The sequence below is a fragment of the Nipponia nippon genome, unplaced genomic scaffold, assembly GCF_047370975.1.
Source record: "Nipponia nippon isolate SJK-2023a ecotype South Korea unplaced genomic scaffold, ASM4737097v1 scaffold_31, whole genome shotgun sequence".
Taxonomy (NCBI): Eukaryota; Metazoa; Chordata; class Aves; order Pelecaniformes; family Threskiornithidae; genus Nipponia; species Nipponia nippon.
Window position 1 is genome coordinate 1,421,403 of NW_028262349.1, and position 17,427 is coordinate 1,438,829.

General features: G+C 68.3%; 3 protein-coding genes across 3 annotated transcripts; 1 reads left to right on the top strand and 2 right to left on the bottom strand.

Annotated features, from left to right (window-relative positions):
- The first annotated feature begins 635 nt into the window (after positions 1-635).
- Positions 636-3,954, top strand: GTPBP3 (GTP binding protein 3, mitochondrial). Its single transcript, XM_087769338.1, has 9 exons — positions 636-728; positions 1,477-1,712; positions 2,046-2,132; positions 2,243-2,445; positions 2,562-2,634; positions 2,723-2,866; positions 3,003-3,168; positions 3,251-3,529; positions 3,619-3,954. The coding sequence occupies exons 1-9, from the start codon at positions 691-693 to the stop codon at positions 3,848-3,850; spliced, it is 1,458 nt and encodes a 485-aa protein (XP_087625464.1). The 5' UTR covers positions 636-690; the 3' UTR covers positions 3,851-3,954.
- Positions 3,955-5,266: 1,312 nt separating this feature from the next.
- Positions 5,267-8,027, bottom strand: PLVAP (plasmalemma vesicle associated protein). Its single transcript, XM_087769342.1, has 6 exons — positions 7,612-8,027; positions 7,135-7,225; positions 6,358-6,947; positions 5,870-5,993; positions 5,679-5,757; positions 5,267-5,569 (listed from the first exon to the last, which is right to left on the bottom strand). Exons 1-6 carry the CDS (start codon positions 7,987-7,989, stop codon positions 5,563-5,565), a joined length of 1,269 nt encoding a protein of 422 aa, XP_087625468.1. The 5' UTR covers positions 7,990-8,027; the 3' UTR covers positions 5,267-5,562.
- Positions 8,028-8,088: 61 nt separating this feature from the next.
- CCDC194 (coiled-coil domain containing 194) lies at positions 8,089-15,589 on the bottom strand. The gene is made up of 6 exons (XM_087769728.1): positions 14,799-15,589; positions 12,950-14,217; positions 11,807-11,903; positions 11,464-11,596; positions 11,209-11,298; positions 8,089-8,164 (listed from the first exon to the last, which is right to left on the bottom strand). The coding sequence occupies exons 2-6, from the start codon at positions 13,292-13,294 to the stop codon at positions 8,089-8,091; spliced, it is 741 nt and encodes a 246-aa protein (XP_087625854.1). The 5' UTR covers positions 13,295-14,217; positions 14,799-15,589.
- Between the last annotated feature and the right edge of the window lie 1,838 nt (positions 15,590-17,427).

Here is a 17,427-nt window from a genome sequence, read left to right on the forward strand (position 1 = left end):
GGGCGAGCAGGGGTCCCCGAAAAGCCCAAGCGCTCCTGGGCAGCCTGTGTGGGAGTGGGGGCAGGGAACCCCCCACCCCCGGGGGAGGGGGACACCAGGGGCTGCAGAGGGGGCGGTAGGACAGGGACCGGGCAGGGGTGGGCTCTGCCATGGGGGGCCGTGGGTGCTGCCCCCCCCGCTCCGGACACGGGGATCCCCCAGCTCAGGGTGCTGGGGGTTACTTTCAGGGTGCAGCCGGGGGTCGCGGGTCTGGCTCCCGCCCGGCCCCTCACCCGCAGGGCGGCCCCGCAATACCCGGGGGTCCCCCGGGGGGGACCCCGCTGTACCCCCACACCCCGCGGGGGCAGCACCCGGGTGGGAGCGGGCGTGCAGTGCCTCGGGGGGGACCGGGGCGGGGGCTGCAGCCCTGCCCGCCCGGCGGGGACAGGCAGGGAGCCCGGGGGGGACGGGCAGGGACCCCCGCGGCCGCCCCGGGCAGCGCCGCGCCCCACGCCGGGCGGAAGCGCTCGGCTCCTGCACAGCCTCAGGCGGCGCGGCGTCATGGCTGGCCCGCTGGCCAATCAGAAGCAGGGCCTCGGACACGAAGCCCGCCCCTCGCTGGTGCGCTGGCCAATCGCCGCGGGAGGATGGGCGGGGCGAGGCGCTTGCGCTGAGGCCGCCGCGGGGTGCGGGCGGCGTGGGGCCGGGTTCATGGCGCTGCGGAGGGCGCTGAGCGCGGCGGGACGCAGGTGGAGACCCCCGGGGGGGTGGTGGTTCCCGGGGGGGGGGACACCCCGGGGGGGGGGGAGCCGGGGGAGGGGGTGCGCGGGAGGGGGTGCCCCTGGGGCGGGAGTTCCGCCGGTGAAGGGTGGTGCATGGGGAGGGGGAGCACCTGGGGAGGGGGTGCATGGGGAGGGGGTGCATAGGGAAGGGGAGAACCTGGGGTGAGGGGAGCACTTGGGGAGGGGGTGCATGCGGAGGGGGAGCACCTGGCGAGGGCGTGCATGGGGAAGGGGAGCATCTGGGGTGAGGGGAGCACCTGGGGAGGGGGAGCACCTGGGGTGAGGGGTGCACAGGGAGGGGGTGCATGGGGGGGTGCACCTCGGTGCCTTTGGGTGGGGATGCACCCCAAAGCGGAGGGGTGCGCACGGGCTGGGGGGGGGGCTGCACCCTCAGGACGGGGAGGCTGCGGGGGGAGAAGGGTGCACTCCTGCACCCTGCCTGCCCCGGGCCTGGCAGGGTGCGCGGGGGTGGGTGCAGCCTCGGGTGGGGGGCTGCAGAAGGAGGGGGTGCACCCCAGCATCTTGGGGGCCATAGGGAAGGGTCTGCACCCCAGGGCCCCGTGGGAGCCCCTTTGGGGCTGTGGGGTGCACGGGGAGGGGTCCCGGGGGGGTGAGTGAGGGGTTGTGCATCCCTGCACCCTCTGCCCCATCGGGGGTGTGGATAGGGGAGCCCCCACCCCTGCACCCCCTCTCCGGGCTCTCTGCCCCATCACAGGTGGGCGCAGCGCCTGTGCACCGCGGCGTGGGGTGACACCATCTTCGCCGTCTCCTCGGGACACGGGCGGTGCGGGGTGGCCGTCATCCGCACCAGCGGGCCGGGCAGCCGCGGGGCCCTGCAGAGCCTCACCGGCCGCCCCGAGCCGCCCCCGCCCCGCGTCCTGGCCCTGCGGCGCATCCGCGACCCCGCCACCGCCGAGCCCCTGGACCGCGGCCTCGTTGTCTGGTTCCCAGGTGGGATTGGCATCGGGTCTCGGTGCTTGGTGGGGGTCTCGGTGCTTGGTGGGGGTCTTGGTGCTTGGCGGGGTCCCAGTGCCTGGCACAGGCATGGCTCAGCCCCTCTTGGCTTCCCTGGCACCGTGAAGCCGGCTATGCGCAGATGCCCGCGGCGCTGGTCCCGGCTCAACGCTGGCCCTGTTGCACCGATCCTACATAGCCACAGCCCAGCTGCTAGCGGGGGGTCTCCCTGGAGTCCCCCAAAAGCCCCTGTGGGGTTGAAGCATGCATGCCGCCACGGGAGGGGAAGGGATGGCGTGTGCCCGTCCGAACCATGTGCTGGCTCTGCAGGTCCCCAGAGCTTCACTGGGGAGGACTGCGCCGAGCTGCACGTGCACGGCGGGCCGGCGGTGGTGAGCGGGGTGCTGCGGGCGCTGGGTGAGGCTCCCTCCATCCCTCCTCCCCCCCTCCCCTCGGGTCCTGCTCCCCAGGGTGCTGCCGGAGGGTGCCCCCAGCTCGGGGAGGGGGGCTCACCCCGGGGCTGGCAGGGCACCTGCCCGGGCTGCGTCCCGCCGAGCCCGGGGAGTTCACGCGCCGAGCCTTCCGCCGCGGGAAGCTGGACCTGACGGCGGCCGAGGGGCTGGGGGACCTGATCCGGGCGGAGACGGAGGCCCAGCGGCGGCAGGCGCTGCGGCAGATGGAGGGCGAGCTGGGCCGGCTCTACCAGCGCTGGAGCGAGACCCTCACCCAGGTAAGGGCGGTGGGGCACGGGCTTGGATCCGCCCGCCCGTGTTCCTCCGCTGGCACGTGGTGGCTGGGGGACACGGGGCCAGGCTGTCCCCGCTGAGCCCCCGCCCCGGTCCCCAGGCTCTCGCCCACCTTGAAGCCTATATCGACTTCAGTGAGGATGATAACGTGGAGGAAGAGGTCTTGTCCCAAGGTGAAGGCTGGCGGGGTGGTGGCGGGGCTGGGACACCCCGTGCCTGCTGTCCCCCCTCCAGCCGCGTCCCCCTGCTCTCCCCCCGCAGTGGATGCCACCGTGCGGGCGCTGGAGCGGGAGATTGGTGCCCACCTGCGGGACGGGCGCCGCGGGGAGCTGCTCCGCGGCGGGGTCCGTGCCGTCATCGCCGGCCCCCCCAACGTGGGCAAGAGCAGCCTGCTCAACCTGCTGTGTGAGTGGGGTGGGGGGGGCTGCTCGCAGCCCGGACGAGGGTCCCCCTCCCCGGGGACAGCAGCCACTGTCCCCAACGCTGCAAGGGCAGGGGGGTCCCCAGCCTCGTCCCCTGTGTCATGTCGTCCCTGCCCCAGGCCAGCGTCCGGCAGCCATCGTGTCACCGGTGGCGGGGACGACGCGGGATGTGGTGGAGGTGGCTCTGAACGTTGGCGGTTACCCCCTGGTGCTGAGCGACACGGCCGGGCTCCGCGATGCCACCGACCCCGTCGAGCAGGAGGGGGTCAGCCGCGCGCGGGACCGGTGAGGCTGGGCTGGGGGGGCCGGGCTGGCTGGGAGGTGGCAGGATGCGGCCCCCTGCCCTACCCTGCTGCCTTGCCCCCAGGCTGCGGCAAGCGGACCTAGTGCTGGCCGTGCTGGACGCCGCGGCCGTGCCCGCCGAGCCGGCGGGGCTGGGGGCTGCCCTGGGGTCCCTGCTGCCCCCCACTGCCCCCCCCTGCATCCTGGTGCTCAACAAGGCCGACCTGCTGCAGGGGAACAGGGGGGCCCTGCGGGACGCCTGCACCCAGGGGGACCCCCTGCCCCCCGCCGCCCTCCTCTCCTGCAAGACGGGCGAGGGGCTCGACCACCTCTTGGAGCTGCTGGCACAGCAGCTGGCACGGCTGTGAGTGGGGGGGGCACCGGGGGGGACACCGGGCACCCCGTCCCGGCTCGGGGGGTTGCTCCAGGCTGGTTTCTCCCCCCCCACCGCAGGTGCGGAGACCCCCTGGCAGGCTCGCCCAGCCTGACGCAGAACCGACACAGCCTCCACCTGGGCGACTGCGCAGCGGCGCTGGCACGCTACGGCCGGGAGCGCCGGCAGGACCTGGGACTGGCGGCCGAGCAGCTGCGTTTGGCACGGCGGCACCTGGGCCGGATCACCGGCCACGTGGGCGCCGAGGACGTCCTCGACATCATCTTCAGGGACTTCTGCGTTGGCAAGTGAGGGGCGCGGCATGGGGGGTCCCCGGCCACGGTGCCGCGAGCATCAAGGACTGTGGGCAGGGGAGCTCTTGGCTCCGTGCTGGTATTAAACCGTGGTGCCTTCGGTGGCTCTGGCATCCTTCCCCCTGCCTGTTCCCCAGTGCGGCGGGGCTTGGCGTCCCTGTGCCGGGCTGCGGTGTTTTCCTGGCTGGGGGGAGCATGTCCCGAGCCCCAGACGTGGAAAAAACCACTGGGAGAGGCCCCGTTTCCTGGCCAGGAGGACAAACAAGGAGCTGGAGTGGCTGGAAGGGAAAAGCCACCCCGGGCTTCCCCCCTTGGGGCATCCCCACTCCGTGCCATGGCATGGGGGACGCGGGGCTCGGCGTCCCGGCAGGGTCCATCCTGGTGCCCCAAGTGCACCCCCAGCCCCGGGGACACGGCGCAGGGGTCTTGGGGGTCCCCCCCAGGGCACAGCCCCAGCCCGGGGAGCCGTGGGATCCCCCCAGCTCTGGCGCCCACCTGGCAACTTTGGGGTCTGCAACCCCAAAGGCGGGGGCTCCCCGGGGACCCCCTGCTCTCCCCCCTCCCCGGCTGGGGCTCCCAGGCTCCGGAAATGCCTGGCGCTCCGACATTATTTATAGTGGAGCTCCAGGAAATCCTCTGGCAGTGAGCGGGTCTCCCCAGTTCCCTGTGCGGGCTGCGCGGGGGCGGCATGGGCAGCCGGGGCCGTGGTCCCCAGGGGAGTCCCTCCGTCCCCCCGATCCCACCCTGGTACCGTGCGATTCCAGGGACTGGGCAGGGATGGGGGGTCCCGGCGGCGTCCCCATCCTCGGGCGGTGGTGGGTGGTGGAAGCACGTGGCTGCCTGTATCCCGGGAGGGATGCGTCTCGAGGGACCCGAATGGAACTTGGGGGACCCGAACGGGACCTGGGGGTGCTGGCTGGGGATGGCGATGGGGACGGGGATGCGGTGGGAGCGCTATGTGCTGCCGATGAGGTGCTGGCAGGGGATGGCGTGCGGGCAGCTCGGCAGACAGGAAAAGCTCTTTCAACAGGAAGGAGCGGGAAGCGCGGCCGTAAATCAGTAAGCGTCAGTCGGCGATTAATCACCGCGTTCAGTGCGTCCTGCACCCGCCGCTGGGCCCCGACCCCACGCCCTGGCGTGCCGACGGGGCTCAGTGGCAGGATGGGGCTGCCGGGGCTCGGCGGTCAAGGGCTTCCCGCTCACTCGGCCTCGCACGCTTCCTGCTAGCGAGCAGGGAAAGCCCAGGGCCGGGGTTTGCCCTGCGCCGCCGGGGCTGGGTTTCCTGGCGGGGGGCGATTGCAGCCCCCCAAAGGGGCACGTAAAGCCGGGACGGGGTGTCCTTGCTCCCCACCCCAGTCATGGCCGCCGCACCGCCCCCCCCGTAGGCAGCCAGGCACATGTGCGGCGAGCTGTGTCAGTGCTCAGGGCCGGCTGTATTTACAGTTGCCAACCGCCCCGGCTCCAAGTGTACGGGTACATGCGTGGGGGAGGCGAGCGTGTGGGAGGGGACAAGCGCGGGGGCTCGGGGAAGGGGACAGGGGAGGGTGGCCCTGGCCGCCACCATGCTGGCGGCCCCCCCGGGGTGGGGGGAGGACGGCAGCAGCGCCAGCTGCTCGCTCCCGGTCAGGATTTGCCGTCCATGCTGTGGAAAGCACCTCCTGGGCTTGTCCTCGAGCCCCTCGCTGCCATTTTCCATGGACCGCTCAGCCGTTAGCCGCTGTGGAGAGGGCAGGATCAGGCCCCAACCCCCAGCACCGCTCGCCCCCGGTGCCCCCAGCCCCCTCTGCCCCCCCAGCCCAGCAGGCTCCCGCGCCGGTCCCGCTCACCTGGGGTTCTTCAGGGTGGACATGTACTGCTCTATGATCTTCTGCACCGACCGCTGCATCTCCTCCGTGTTGATTTTGCCTGGTGGGATGGAGCAGCGGGGCCTGAGCCGCGCTGGCCGCTGGTGGGGACGGTGGCCCCCAGCGTGCCGGGGGGCTGGTCCCACAGCAAGCCCCCCCCTCCCAGGACTCACCCATATTCCCAAAGATGCCCTGGTTCCTCAGAGCATCCACGTAGGAGCCCGTGCTGGCGAAGGGTCCCGGCCGCAGGCTGCCCCCCGGCACCCGTGAGCCTGGGATGTCGAAGAAGGCGTCCATCTGCGGAGGAGAGCGGGCGGTGGCGGTCAGCGCTGGCACCGCTGCCCCGCTCGGCACGGCACCTCCGGGCGAAGCGGGCCCGAGGGTGCTGCAGCGGCTTGTCCCTGCCCGGGGTGCACCCACGGCCGTGCAGAAGAGTGTGTGCAGAAGTGTGTTTGCAAAAGAAAGATGCATGTGCAAAAGTGCATGTGCAAAAGAAAGTGCATCTGCAAAGACGCATTTGCAGAAGTGAATGTACAAAAGAAAGATGTACGTGCAAAATTGCATGTGCAAAAAGAAAGGCGTACGTGCCCGGTGTCGTGTGCTCCCGGCGTGGCCGCAGAGGGTGCCCGGGGGTGTCCCCATGCCTTGGTAGCTCCCTCACCTTGGAGCCCATGCAGATGTTGAGCTGCTCCTTCAAGTACCCAGCCTGCGTGGCAAGTTTGCTCTTCTCCTCCAGCTCCTTGCCCAGCTTCTCCTTCTCCGTCAGCAGCTGCTTCTTCTCCTCCTGGCCGCTCTTGACCTGCTTCTCGACATCCTGCAGCCGCTTCTCCAGCTCCTGCTTCTCCATGGAGCAGTTCCTGCGACACTGGAGTAGGTTCATGTCGCAGACATTTTTCCCCACATATTTGGTCTCCCGTTCCTGCTGCGAGAGGAAAAGCGCCTCCATCTGCCGCATCAGCCAGCTGAGCTGCTCGTGCACGGCGCTGCAGCTGTACGGGCTGACCATCTCCTTGAAGCGCTTGAGGGCGTAGCTCATGTCGGACCTCAAGGTATCGCACTCGTGCTTCTGCAGCTCCAGGTTGGTTTTGGTGGACTCGCACATGGTCCTGGTGGTGAGCAGGTCCCGCTGGCAGCTCTCCTGCTCCTGGGTGGCTTTGGTCAGCATGGCACCCGCTTTGCGGCAGTTTTCCTCCATCTCCTTTTTGGCCAGGGCTGTCTGGTCCAGCTGGCTCCGAAGCAGCGCCCTGTCGGCTGCGGGTGGCGGGGGGGCACAGGGTTGGGGTGCGTGGTTCCCCCCCCGACTCCCACCCCACATCTCGGGGTGACAGCCCTGCCTGGCCCGGGGAGGGGGCAGACTCCCTGCACAGGCTGCGGCGGGTCCCCGAGGGGCTGGGAAGGGGGTGCCCAGGGTGGGGGGGCAGTCGGGGGGGTCCCTTACCGCTGCAGTTGGCGTTGATGAGGCTGATGGTCATGTGGCAGTCGTCCAGCTTCATCTTCTGGTAGAGGATGATCCTCATCATCTCCTGCAGCTGAGGGGGGGAGGAAGAGGAGGGGGTTCAGAGTGTCCCGCAAGGGTCCCCCAGCATCGCCTCGCTCCCCCCAGCTGGTGGTGAGGGTGCCGGGGGCTGGCGAGGGCAGGGGGCTGGGGAGGATGAGGAGGGGGGCTGTGAGATTGGAACCCCCTCAGCCAGCGCCTGCCTGCGGGGTGCTGGGCTGAGACCCCCCCCCCGGGGCTGGGGGGGACACGGCGGCATCGCCAGCAGGCCCTGACCCCCGCACCCTCTCGTCCATCCCTGCTGAAGCGTGCGGGGCTGAAGCCAGGTCCCGGCTCCTTGCAGCCCCCAGCACCCATGGGTGGGTCGCTGCCCCCGCTACCCGGGGGCTTTGCCTTCCCTCCCCGGGGAGGGGGGCTTACCTTGGGGATGGGGTTGGGAGGCTGGGTGCTATTGCACTTATCCAGGTCCTTTTGCACCTTCTGGGCGAGGACCTGCAGCCCTTGCTTCTCCTTGAGGGTGGCGTTGAGGGTGCGCGTCAGGTTCATGTTCCTCCCGCTGAGGGTGATGATCTTGTTGTAGCGATCCTGCAGCTGCTCCTCCAGCAGCCGGAGGTGCGTGTCGGTGCCCGCCTGCGCGTTGCCGTACACCATGAACAGCACCAGCCCCAGGATGATGAGGAATTGGATGAGGGAGGTGAAGAGGAAGATGTACTTCACATAAAACCCACAGTCCCGCTTGGGCATCGCCTCCTTGGCCTCCAGACCAAACTTGGCCATGGCGTAGCTGCTCTTCTCCATCCTGCCGACGCTCTGCGCACCCCACCCCGCGGCAGCCCCTTTCAACAGGGCTGCGCTGGGGCGGAGCTCGCTCCCACTGCCGTGTTTATATTGCTCTGTCTAATACTTCCTTCTGCTGGGCTCTTTCCTGCCTCTCCGGATGCCTCGGACCCGCCAGGTTATCACGATGCAGCTTCTGTTTTGCAGGAGGACTATTGTTCCCGGTTGCTAATGAATGGGGCTGAAGCCGGGGACCCTGCTCCCCCTCCCTGTGCTGGAGCCCGGCGCTCCCTCGGGACTGGCTCTCACCCTGAAATAGCCCCCGGCACGGCGGGCACCGGGGATGCCGGGGAACGAGTCCCCGGGAGCAGGCAAGGTGGGCTGCGGCTGCTGGTGCTCGCAGGTGGGGTGATGGAGGAGGATCCCACCACCTGCACCGGGCGCCCCAGGTTGGTCCTGGCGCCGTGTCCTCGTGGTGGGACGGTGACATGTGAGTCACCGCCAGACCCCACAGCTCGCCAGGTCGGTGGCACGCAGGGACTGATGCTCCACATCTGCTCTCCTGCACCTTGCGGGCAGCTGGCGGGCAGGGGAAGGATGCGGCCAGGCCCTGGCTTGCAGGTAGGGTGGCAGTGGGCTGGGGTGGGTGATGCGGGGCCACGGGATGAAGCCACCGGTGGGAACCCATGACTGTGGGGTCCATGGGTGCTGTCACCCCGCAGAGCCACCGTCCCGCTGCGGGGCCCAGGGAGCTGCTCCTGGTCTCTGTCCCCTGCTGGGGACATCTCTGCTGGGCAGAGAGCAGCCGGTGGAGGGGAGCAAGGGGCAAATCCAGACCTCTCCGTGCCCACCTGTGGGACCACCAGGTCCACAGGCTGCCGAGGAAGCCCCAGCCGAGCACGTGGAGCACGGGTGGCCCTGGCCTCGTGTGAGGATGGCCACCCATGCCAGCGCCGCTGCCACGGCGGCTCAGCCCAGCCAGGCACGGATGGAAAGAGCTGTCCATCTCCCCCCTCCTGCTGCAGGTCTGGGGTCCCCTGGGCCCTGCGCCGGGCTGAGGGGGGAGCCTGGGGGTGCGGGCTGGCTTGGGGACAGGCTGGGGACATGGAGGAGGCTCCTCAGTGCAGGGAAAAGGGGTTGCGTCGGGTGCGGGCAGCACCGTGGCAGGGACTGGAGGGAGGGGGGATGCTGCCTCTCCGACCCTTGGCACCGGTGACCATGGACTGGGTGTCCGCGCTGCAGGACCGGCATCCCCGGCTCTGTTCGGATCCCAGCCGTGGCCATCGCCACCCCGTCCCCATCCCATGGGTGCCCTGGGCTGCAGTGGAGGGGCTGGCTGTGCTCAGGACCCCCCTAGCTCTGCCCAGGACCCCCCCAGCCCTGCAGGATGCCCAGCCCCGGCTGGGGGGGGCTGGCTGGGGGGGCCGAGGTGTGAGGCCGCGCCGGGCGCTGACCCCGAGCCGCTCGCTGTTTCCTGCCTTCTGGCTGCGCCGCGGTCCCTGGGGACCGGGAAGTGTCTGCGATGGCCAGGATGGTGTCGGTCCTGAATCCATTCTCAGCTACTGCCGTTTCCTTCCTGAGCTGCAAATAACGGTGAGTCACCCCCGGCCCCCCCGGCCCCGCCGCGGGGACGCTGCCGGGGCTCTGCCAGACCCCTGACCCTGGGACCCCAGTGTGCCGCTGGCTTTGCTGGTCGGATGCTCCCTCTGGCAGCCCACCCCAAGGGCTCCCCGCAGCCCCCCGGGGTCACTGGGGATCCCAACGGGGTCTCCAGCCCCCGGTGCTGCAGACCCTGCCTCTGCCCCACTTTCCAATTAGCCTCCCAGCTATAATTAATCCTTCCCGTGCCAAGGGCTGGCGCTGCGGTGAGGTCGGGCCATGGGAATGGCTCTGCCCGCTTCCCCTCCCTGTCCCAAGCTGCTGCGGGGCTGGGGTCCCCGCTCTGGGACCACTGCGTTTGGGGTGCGGGAACAGGGCTGATGCCCCCCGCCATGGGCTCTGCAGCCTGGGGAGCCCTGACACAACCGGGGGCTGCCTCGCAGAGGCACTGTCACCTGGAAAACCGCCTGCCAGCACCTTCCCTGGCCCCCAAGGCGGGGGGCAGCGGGGGGCACGGGAGACAATCCCCCACGGGGAGCGCAGGCAGGAGGAGGCCGGATGCCTGTGCACGGCCGGCCTGCCCTCTGCACAGGATACCGCGGCGGCAGCGGCAGGAAAATCTGCAACTTTCCTGGAAACCTTCTTCAAAGTGGATCAAAGATGCTGGGAAGTGACCGCAAACCAGCAGCAGCTGCTGATCCCCGTCCCCCCCTCCCCGCCTCAGCCCCGCATCCCCGGCTGAGCCCCCCCGGGGTGCCTGAGGGGTCCCTGGCAGAGCCGGCTCCTGCCCCGGCACCGCTGGGCACCGCGGAGGCAGAGCCCAGTGAAAGCCCTGGGGTGGGTGCGGTGCCGGAGCAGGGCAGGGGGACGGCTGGGCTCGGGGGGACCGGGGCACAGCCGGGCTGGTGGCACGGGGAGACGTCCCGCTGAGCAGAGCAGCCTTTATTGCCCAAACGCCTGCCCAGTCTTCCCAGTTCCTGGAGCACGTTGGGAACGTGGCATTAAACCCCGGAGCTGATCCAAGAGCAGCTCCAAGCAGCCGGTGGGGAAACCATCCCTTGGCTGAGCTAAAACTCTGCCCAAAAGCTGGACGACCGACGCCTCTGGTCCTGCCGTCCTGCTGCAGCGGTGGCATCGGGACACGCGGCAGGATAACGACAGGCGGCAGGATCAGGACACGTGGTGGCCTCAGGACACACGGCGGGATCAGGACACGCGGCAGCATCACGACAGGCGGCAGGATCGGGATACACGGTGGGGTCAGGACTCCCAGTGACCACCAGCATCGTTCATCTGGACGTGCTGGCTCCGGTCAGCCACGGCCGCTGCTGGGTCCCAGTGCTAAGGGGCGCTGTGGGACTGGGAATGCTGGGCTCAGCTGGGCGGGGGGGCCCGGCCCCCAGCCCCCGGCCGGGAGGGGGTTGGGGGGCTGCGGGGCTTCAGCCCTTCCTGCAAAAGAGGGGAGGGCAGGGAGTGAGTGCCCGCACGGCCCCCGCGTCCTGCTCCCCTGGGGACACCGGTGACAATGGCGCGTGCTGGAAGCGTGCCCGCGAGCACCCAGCCTGGCTGCGCCGGTGAAGCCCCCTCCCCAGACCCACGCCTGGAGCATCTCCCCCTGCCACGCCGGCAGGGAGCACCCACAGAAAGTACCGGGACGGGGGGCACCTGCGCCCAGTCGCTCGGTCCCTCGCCCGCCGCCGCAGCGCGTCGACCTCGGCTGCGTAGTCCCGCCTGCGGGGAGAGCGAAGCCATTTGAGGGGGTCTCCCTGCCCCGGGATGGGGGGACAGAGGGTCCCCATGGGCAGGGTGGTGGTGGGGCTGGCGGGTTTGGGGTCAGGCTGGGGGGGGGGGGATGCTTTGGGGTGCCCAGCCCATGGCGGGGGACAAGGACCTTACAGGGTGGCCTCGAGCTCTCTCTGCCGGGCCTCACACTGCTCCCCCCGTGCCTGCAGCGCTCGCCGCTGCTCCGCCGCCTCCTCCAGCCGCTGCCGCAGCCCCAGCACCAGCTCCTCGCCCTGCGCCAGCTCCGCTGCGGGACGAAGGGGACAGCGGGGTCACCTGTGCGCCCCAAACCCCGACACCCCAAACCCGAGCCTGCCCCACGGGGCATTGCCCCCAAAGGGCGTGCAGCTGTGGGACCCCCGAGCGGGCTACTTGGAGGGGGTGGTGGGGGATCTGCGCTCCACGCCGCCGCTCCCAGGGGATGGACAGGGGGACAGGGTGTCCAGACAGACCTCACCTTGCAGAGCTGCCTTGCCGCGGGCCAGCTCAGCCCGCTGGCGCCGCAGGGCCAGCACCTCATCCCGCAGCACCGTCACATTGGCCTCCAGCGTGACCTGGGGAGAGGGGACACGGCGGCATGGGGACAGGGCTGGGCAGTGTCCTCCTGTCTCTTCATCTGCTACCAGAGCCCTGCCCCTCCTCACCACCTCCCCCTGTCCCCAAGCTGTCCCCAAGCTGTCCCCATGCTCCTGGTGGCCTTGGGTCCCCCCGTCCCATTTCTTGAAGGGGTAGGGACATGGATTTGGGGAAAATCCCTCTTCCCTGGAGGGATGGCTCAGCCTGAGCTTGGTGAGGATGCTGCTGCACCAGGGATGTCACGGGAGCCCCGGGCCACCCAAGCACCCCATGGGTGGCATCCCCAGTGCCTGGGAGGGGATGGGGCTCCCTCCAGCCAGGTCCCCGAGAGGCTGCACAGCCCAGCCCCACTCCCGGCACCAGCCCCGGGAAGCCGGAGCACTTTTCCAGCCTCTCCGGGCCATTGTTCGGCCGGATGAACCCGGAGGGGCGGCAGGACCTGGCTTTTCCTCCGGGCTGTGGCCGCGGCGCTGGGGCCAGGCCCTTTCCCAGCCGGGGCCGCAGCTAAAAATACCTGGGAGGAGAGAAACGGCAGCTCCGCACCGGCTCCGGCCCCCGCTGCTGCTTTGGGATGGGGTAATTATATGTGTGCGGAGCAGCTCGGCCACGGCTAAGAATAGCTGCCTCCGGTCGGGCATGGGCACCCGGGCAGGGAGATGGTGGGACCAGGGCTGTGCCGAGGGACTGGGAGCAGCCGGGGCTCCCCTCTTGGGGTGTCCCATGCAGGATGGCGGCCAGGCACCCCAGGGGTGCTGCCGGTCCCCCTCTCCCGGGGCTGCCTCTCCCCCTTCCCAGCTCATCTTTGCAGCCGGCCTTTGCTCTCTGGGGGTTGCTCATCTGCAGCGTCCTTCCCATCAGTGCCGGGGCTTTCCACCAGCCTGCTCAAAATTCCCCCGGGGATGAAGCATCGGTCCTGGCTCCTGAGCTCCCCCAGAAACCCCCCTCTCCGCCCCAGCATCACTCGCCCCTGGCATGCAGCTGGGTGGCCGAGGACCCCCCTGTCCCCATGCCCGCCAGCACCTACCGCCTGCTCCCGGCAGGACGCCAGGCTGGCATTGAGCTTCTTGCCCTCGCCATGGGCCTGGGCCATCTCCCGCCGCAGAGCATCCTCCGCCTGAGCGCCCGCCGCCACCGCCCGCTGCAGCCGGGCTCGCTCCCGCTCCAGCTCGGCCACGCGGTTCCCCAGCTCCCGGCTCTCGTTGGCCGCCCGTTCCCGGCAGCCCCGCAGCTTCCCCACCGCCTCCGAGCGCCACACCATCACTGCCACCGAGACCGTCACCGCCGCCACCAGCACCAGCAGCACCGCGCACAGTCCCAGCACCTTCAGGGTGGCCTTGGGCACCGCGGGGTCCATGCCGGAGGGGGACATGGGGCCGCTCGCCCGCTCCGGTGGCAGCTGCCCGGGATGTGCCGGCGTCCTCGGGGCAGGTCGCTCCCTGGGTTGCTGTAATTGCCGCGTGTGGGTTTTTCTCACCAAACACCGCTTTGGGCTGCGGTTTCGCACAGGTCACAGCCCAGAATAGACTTTGTTTGTGCTGGAGGTGGGAGGACACTCTGCCCCTGTGCCCGACCACGGGGCACAACTGCAGGGATAAGCGGGGACGCAGCTGGGGTCCGGTGGGTGCCGGGGATGCTGAGGTTGCCGTCTGCCTGAGGGGTTTCTGCAGCACCCTCTTGCCCCTGCCATGCAGCAGGGTCGGGGCCCTGGGTCCCCAAGAGCTGCTGGAGCAACAAACCACTGGATTTTCACAAGGTTTTATTAGAAATTGGTTAAAAATCACTTAACCGTGGAGCGCCTGTGGACCCCTCAGCTCAAGGCAGCCCTGCACAGTGCTGCAGCTCCGTCCACTCATGCCCGTGCCCTCGCCTGGGGCGCAGCCCTTGGTGGCTGGAGGGAAATCGTCTCCCCGGCGTGTCCCCGCGGTGAACAGGGCGAGTCTGAGGAGCAGAGCGTGCAGGGAAGCGTAGGACAGCGTAGGTGGTCCCGGGGCAGGGGTGAGCGGCAGGCAGGGCTGAGCGGGCACCAGGCTCCAGCAGCGGGCACTGCACCCGCTGCCACCCCCAGACCCCGCCGGGCTGGATGGCGACGGTCCCTCCTCGCCCGGTGTCAAGGGACGGGGAATCGGGGGACCCATGTTCCTGCTGCTTCGGGCTCACAGGAGGAGCATCCCAGGGAGGAGGAGAGCCAGGAGGCTGAGGGACACGGCCGGGAGCCTGTTCCCACCCGAGTTCTGCCTCCTCATGTCCTGGAGCTGCTTCTGCAGGTCCTGGTTCTGCAGCTGGAGGTTGTCCCTGGAGGGGGGGGACAGGGAGAGTTGGTGACAGAGCGCGGGGCCGGGGGCGGCGGGGGGAAGCGCGGGGCTCACTGGCTGCTCTTCAGGTTCCCCAGCTGCTCCTGCTGCTGGGCCACCTCCTTCTTCAGCGCCCTGTTCTCCTCTGCAGGGAGGTGACGGCAGGCGAGGATCAGGGTGTCCCAGGGACGGGGATCAGGGTGTCCCAGGGGATGGGGATCAGGGTGTCCCAGGGGATGGGGATCAGGGTGTCCCAGGGACGGGGATCAGGGTGTCCCAGGGGATGGGGATCAGGGTATCTCATGGACGGGGATCAGGGTGTCGCAGAGGCCATTGCCCATGCCCGCAGCCCCCACCCTGCCCAGGACTCACCTTGCAGCTGGGCTATGTTGGCGAGCGCCTGGTCCAGCTCCGAGACTTTCCCCTCCAGCGCACCCTGAGCACGGGCAGAGGGAAGGGGCTGGGGGCTCCGACTCGGGCGCTCCCTCGCACCAACCAAACGCAGCCAGTTTGGGGCTGGGGGCCGCAGGTTTCCCTGCGGGGTCCCAGCCCCCCACCCGCCAGCAGCACCCCAGCACCTACCAGCTGCTTTCTGCAGCTATCCCACTGCCCGCGGGCTTCGGCCAGGGACTGGTTGGTGACGGCCAGCGCCTTCTCCAGCTCCACCGAGCCATTCCTCGCCATCATGGAGCCCACATCCGGCTGGCAGAGCACGGCGAGGAGGGCTGCCATCAGCGTGATGACAGCCACTCCGAGGGCCACGATCACGTACATCTTCCAAGCTCGCTTGCCTGTGGGCTGCTTGTGCCAGCTGGAGACCTCCATCCTGCCTGCGCTGCCCTGCCTGGGCAAAACCACACAGGGCTGTGAGGAAGCTGAAAGTTGGCTCCAAAATCGGTCATCAGTTTTGTTTCTGGTGGGACTTTCCGGGAAATCACGTGGTCCCCGAGCACGCAGCGCCCGGGGCCGCTGGGCTGCTGGGGTCGGAAGGGTTAAAGCCCCAGGAGCGAGAAGGATGGTGTGAATACCTCAGTTACTCAATTAGACAAGAGGAAGGCCCGCTGTGATTTAGGGAGCAGTTAGAAAAATGGCTGTAAGATAAGGGGGGGCTCCGGGATAATCTCGTTTCAGACAATTCAGCCTTGGGAAAACAGATGCACGGAACCATAAAGATAAAACGTCACAAAAGAGTGACAACAGCCTTGAAGGGCACTGTTTACGTGGTCCTAGAACCGAGTTTGTGCAGAAGCACTGTCAATCAGCAAACACAGTGAAGAAGACTACGAGCCTTCATCTGAAGACCCCCGACGACCCCCCAAAGACCACCAAGACACCTGTGCATGCGGATCGGACATTCGCATACACTAGTAAGTTCCCAGTAATCTCATGTTTATGTAAATGAATTCTCAGAAATCCTATGGCTGTGTATGATTTTAGAGTATATAATCTCTAGGAGTTTACTAAATCGGCGGAGCGCTCGTGGTGGAACGATCCCCAGCGCTGCCATAAAGGATACCTGCTTCAGACTAACGTCGTTGCTATTGAGTTTTATTTCAGGGACTCCGAATATTCCGTGTATTTCAGGCAGGGCTCGGGCAGGTGCTGCGGGGGAACCCCCTCTGCAGGGGGTGATCCCGGCCCCGTGTCCCGGGACGGGGGGCAGAGCTGGGGGGGGGCTGCGGGCGCGCATGCAGCCCCATGGAGTGGCCGGTGGGGCCAGTGCCCACAGCGGGGGGCACAGGGCAGAGCATCCCCCAGGGCAAGGGGCAACAGGGGGTGTGTGTGAAAATGGGGTACAGGGTCCCCGGAGCATGGGATGCCTGGGGTATGGGGTGCCTGGAGTATGGGGGATTAGGGGTATGGGGTGCCTGGGGTATGGGGTGCCTGGGGTATGGGGTACTTGGGGTATGGGGGATTAGGGGTATGGGGTACTTGGGGTATGGGGATTTAAGGGTACAGGGTACTTGGGGGTATGGGGTACCTGGGGTATGGAGAATTAGGGGTATGGGGTACGGGGGTATGGGGGATTAAGGGTATGGAGTACCCGGGGTATGGGGGACTAGGGGTACGGGGAGCCTGGGGTATCTGGGGTATGGGGTACCTGGGGTATGGAGAATTACAGGTATGGGGTACCTGGGGTACAGGGGTACCTGGGGTGTGGGGCAACTGGGTGTGGGGTTACTGGGGTAGCTGGTACCAGTCCACAAATCCTGCTGCAGCAAAGCAGCCCCCAGCCCAGCTCTCCCCAGCACAGCCACCCCCACTCCGGCTGGGCAAAGGGGCTGTGCCGGGGCCAGGATCCGGCCCTGCCTCCTGGCAGGCGCTTGGCCTGTGATGGCCGCGCCGGTCCAGGCTTTCACGGGACGTCCCTGTCCGGAGCCCAGAGCAGTCGGCTGCCTTCGGGAGGGCTTCTGGGGGGGAGAGCTGGGAGGGGAGGGTAAAGGGTGGGGAAGGGCTGCGAGCCCTCCGCTCCCATCCTTGGGGAGCAGCACCGCCGGCCAGCCACCGCATGGGCTGGGTTTTGGGAAGCGGGGAGCGGGGCTGAGCCAGCGCACGCTCTGCTTCTGTTGGGGAGAAATTTGAAACGCTCTTTTTTTTCCAGGCATTGGGCTCAAATCCTGTTTTTTTAATGCTTTTCCTGCTAACATTTCTCAGCAGGGAAATGTCCCCTGAAAAGGAACCTCGGCCGGTCCATCGCTGCCCCAAAGGCCCCCTTCCCGCATTCCCGGCTCCTCTCCCTGCTACTGCGTGGGGCTGGGAGGAGTTGGGGGGCATGGGATACGTGACATAGGATGTGGGATGCGGGCTATAGGATGTGAGGTATAGCATGCGGGTGTGGGATGCGGGATATGGCATATGGAATACGGGGTGTGGGGTATGGGATATGGGATGCAGAATATGGGATATGGAATATAGGATGCCAGATATGGGATGCAGGATATGGGAATATGGAATATGGGACGTGGGATACGGGATGCTGGATATGGGATATGGGAATATGGGATGTGGGATGCAGGATGCTGGACGTGGGATATGGGATGCAGGATATGGGATATGGGCTGTGGGATGCAGGGTAGGGGTGGCACTCCGCAGCCGGGGATGTCGCTGTGCCTGACACCAGATCTGATCACCCAAATAAATCCGAGTCCGGCCAAGGTGGTGCCTGCCGGGAGCAGCCCAGGCCAGGTCGGAGCCGGGGGGCCCGGGGCGG

Coding starts and splice junctions, on each gene's coding strand:
- GTPBP3 (XM_087769338.1), top strand. CDS start 691: ATGGCGCTGCGGAGGGCGCTGAGCGCGGCGGGACGCAG. Junction 1,713..2,045: donor CCTCGTTGTCTGGTTCCCAG/GTGGGATTGGCA, acceptor CTGGCTCTGCAG/GTCCCCAGAGCTTCACTGGG. Junction 3,169..3,250: donor GTCAGCCGCGCGCGGGACCG/GTGAGGCTGGGC, acceptor CCTTGCCCCCAG/GCTGCGGCAAGCGGACCTAG.
- PLVAP (XM_087769342.1), bottom strand. CDS start 7,989: ATGGAGAAGAGCAGCTACGCCATGGCCAAGTTTGGTCTGGAGGCCAAG. Junction 5,994..6,357: donor ACATCTGCATGGGCTCCAAG/GTGAGGGAGCTA, acceptor TCTCCTCCGCAG/ATGGACGCCTTCTTCGACAT. Junction 5,758..5,869: donor GGGCATCTTTGGGAATATGG/GTGAGTCCTGGG, acceptor CCATCCCACCAG/GCAAAATCAACACGGAGGAG.
- CCDC194 (XM_087769728.1), bottom strand. CDS start 13,294: ATGTCCCCCTCCGGCATGGACCCCGCGGTGCCCAAGGCCACCCTGAAG. Junction 11,597..11,806: donor CGGCAAGGCAGCTCTGCAAG/GTGAGGTCTGTC, acceptor TTCGTCCCGCAG/CGGAGCTGGCGCAGGGCGAG. Junction 8,165..11,208: donor CCCCCGTCCCGGTACTTTCT/GTGGGTGCTCCC, acceptor CCTGCAAAACAG/AAGCTGCATCGTGATAACCT.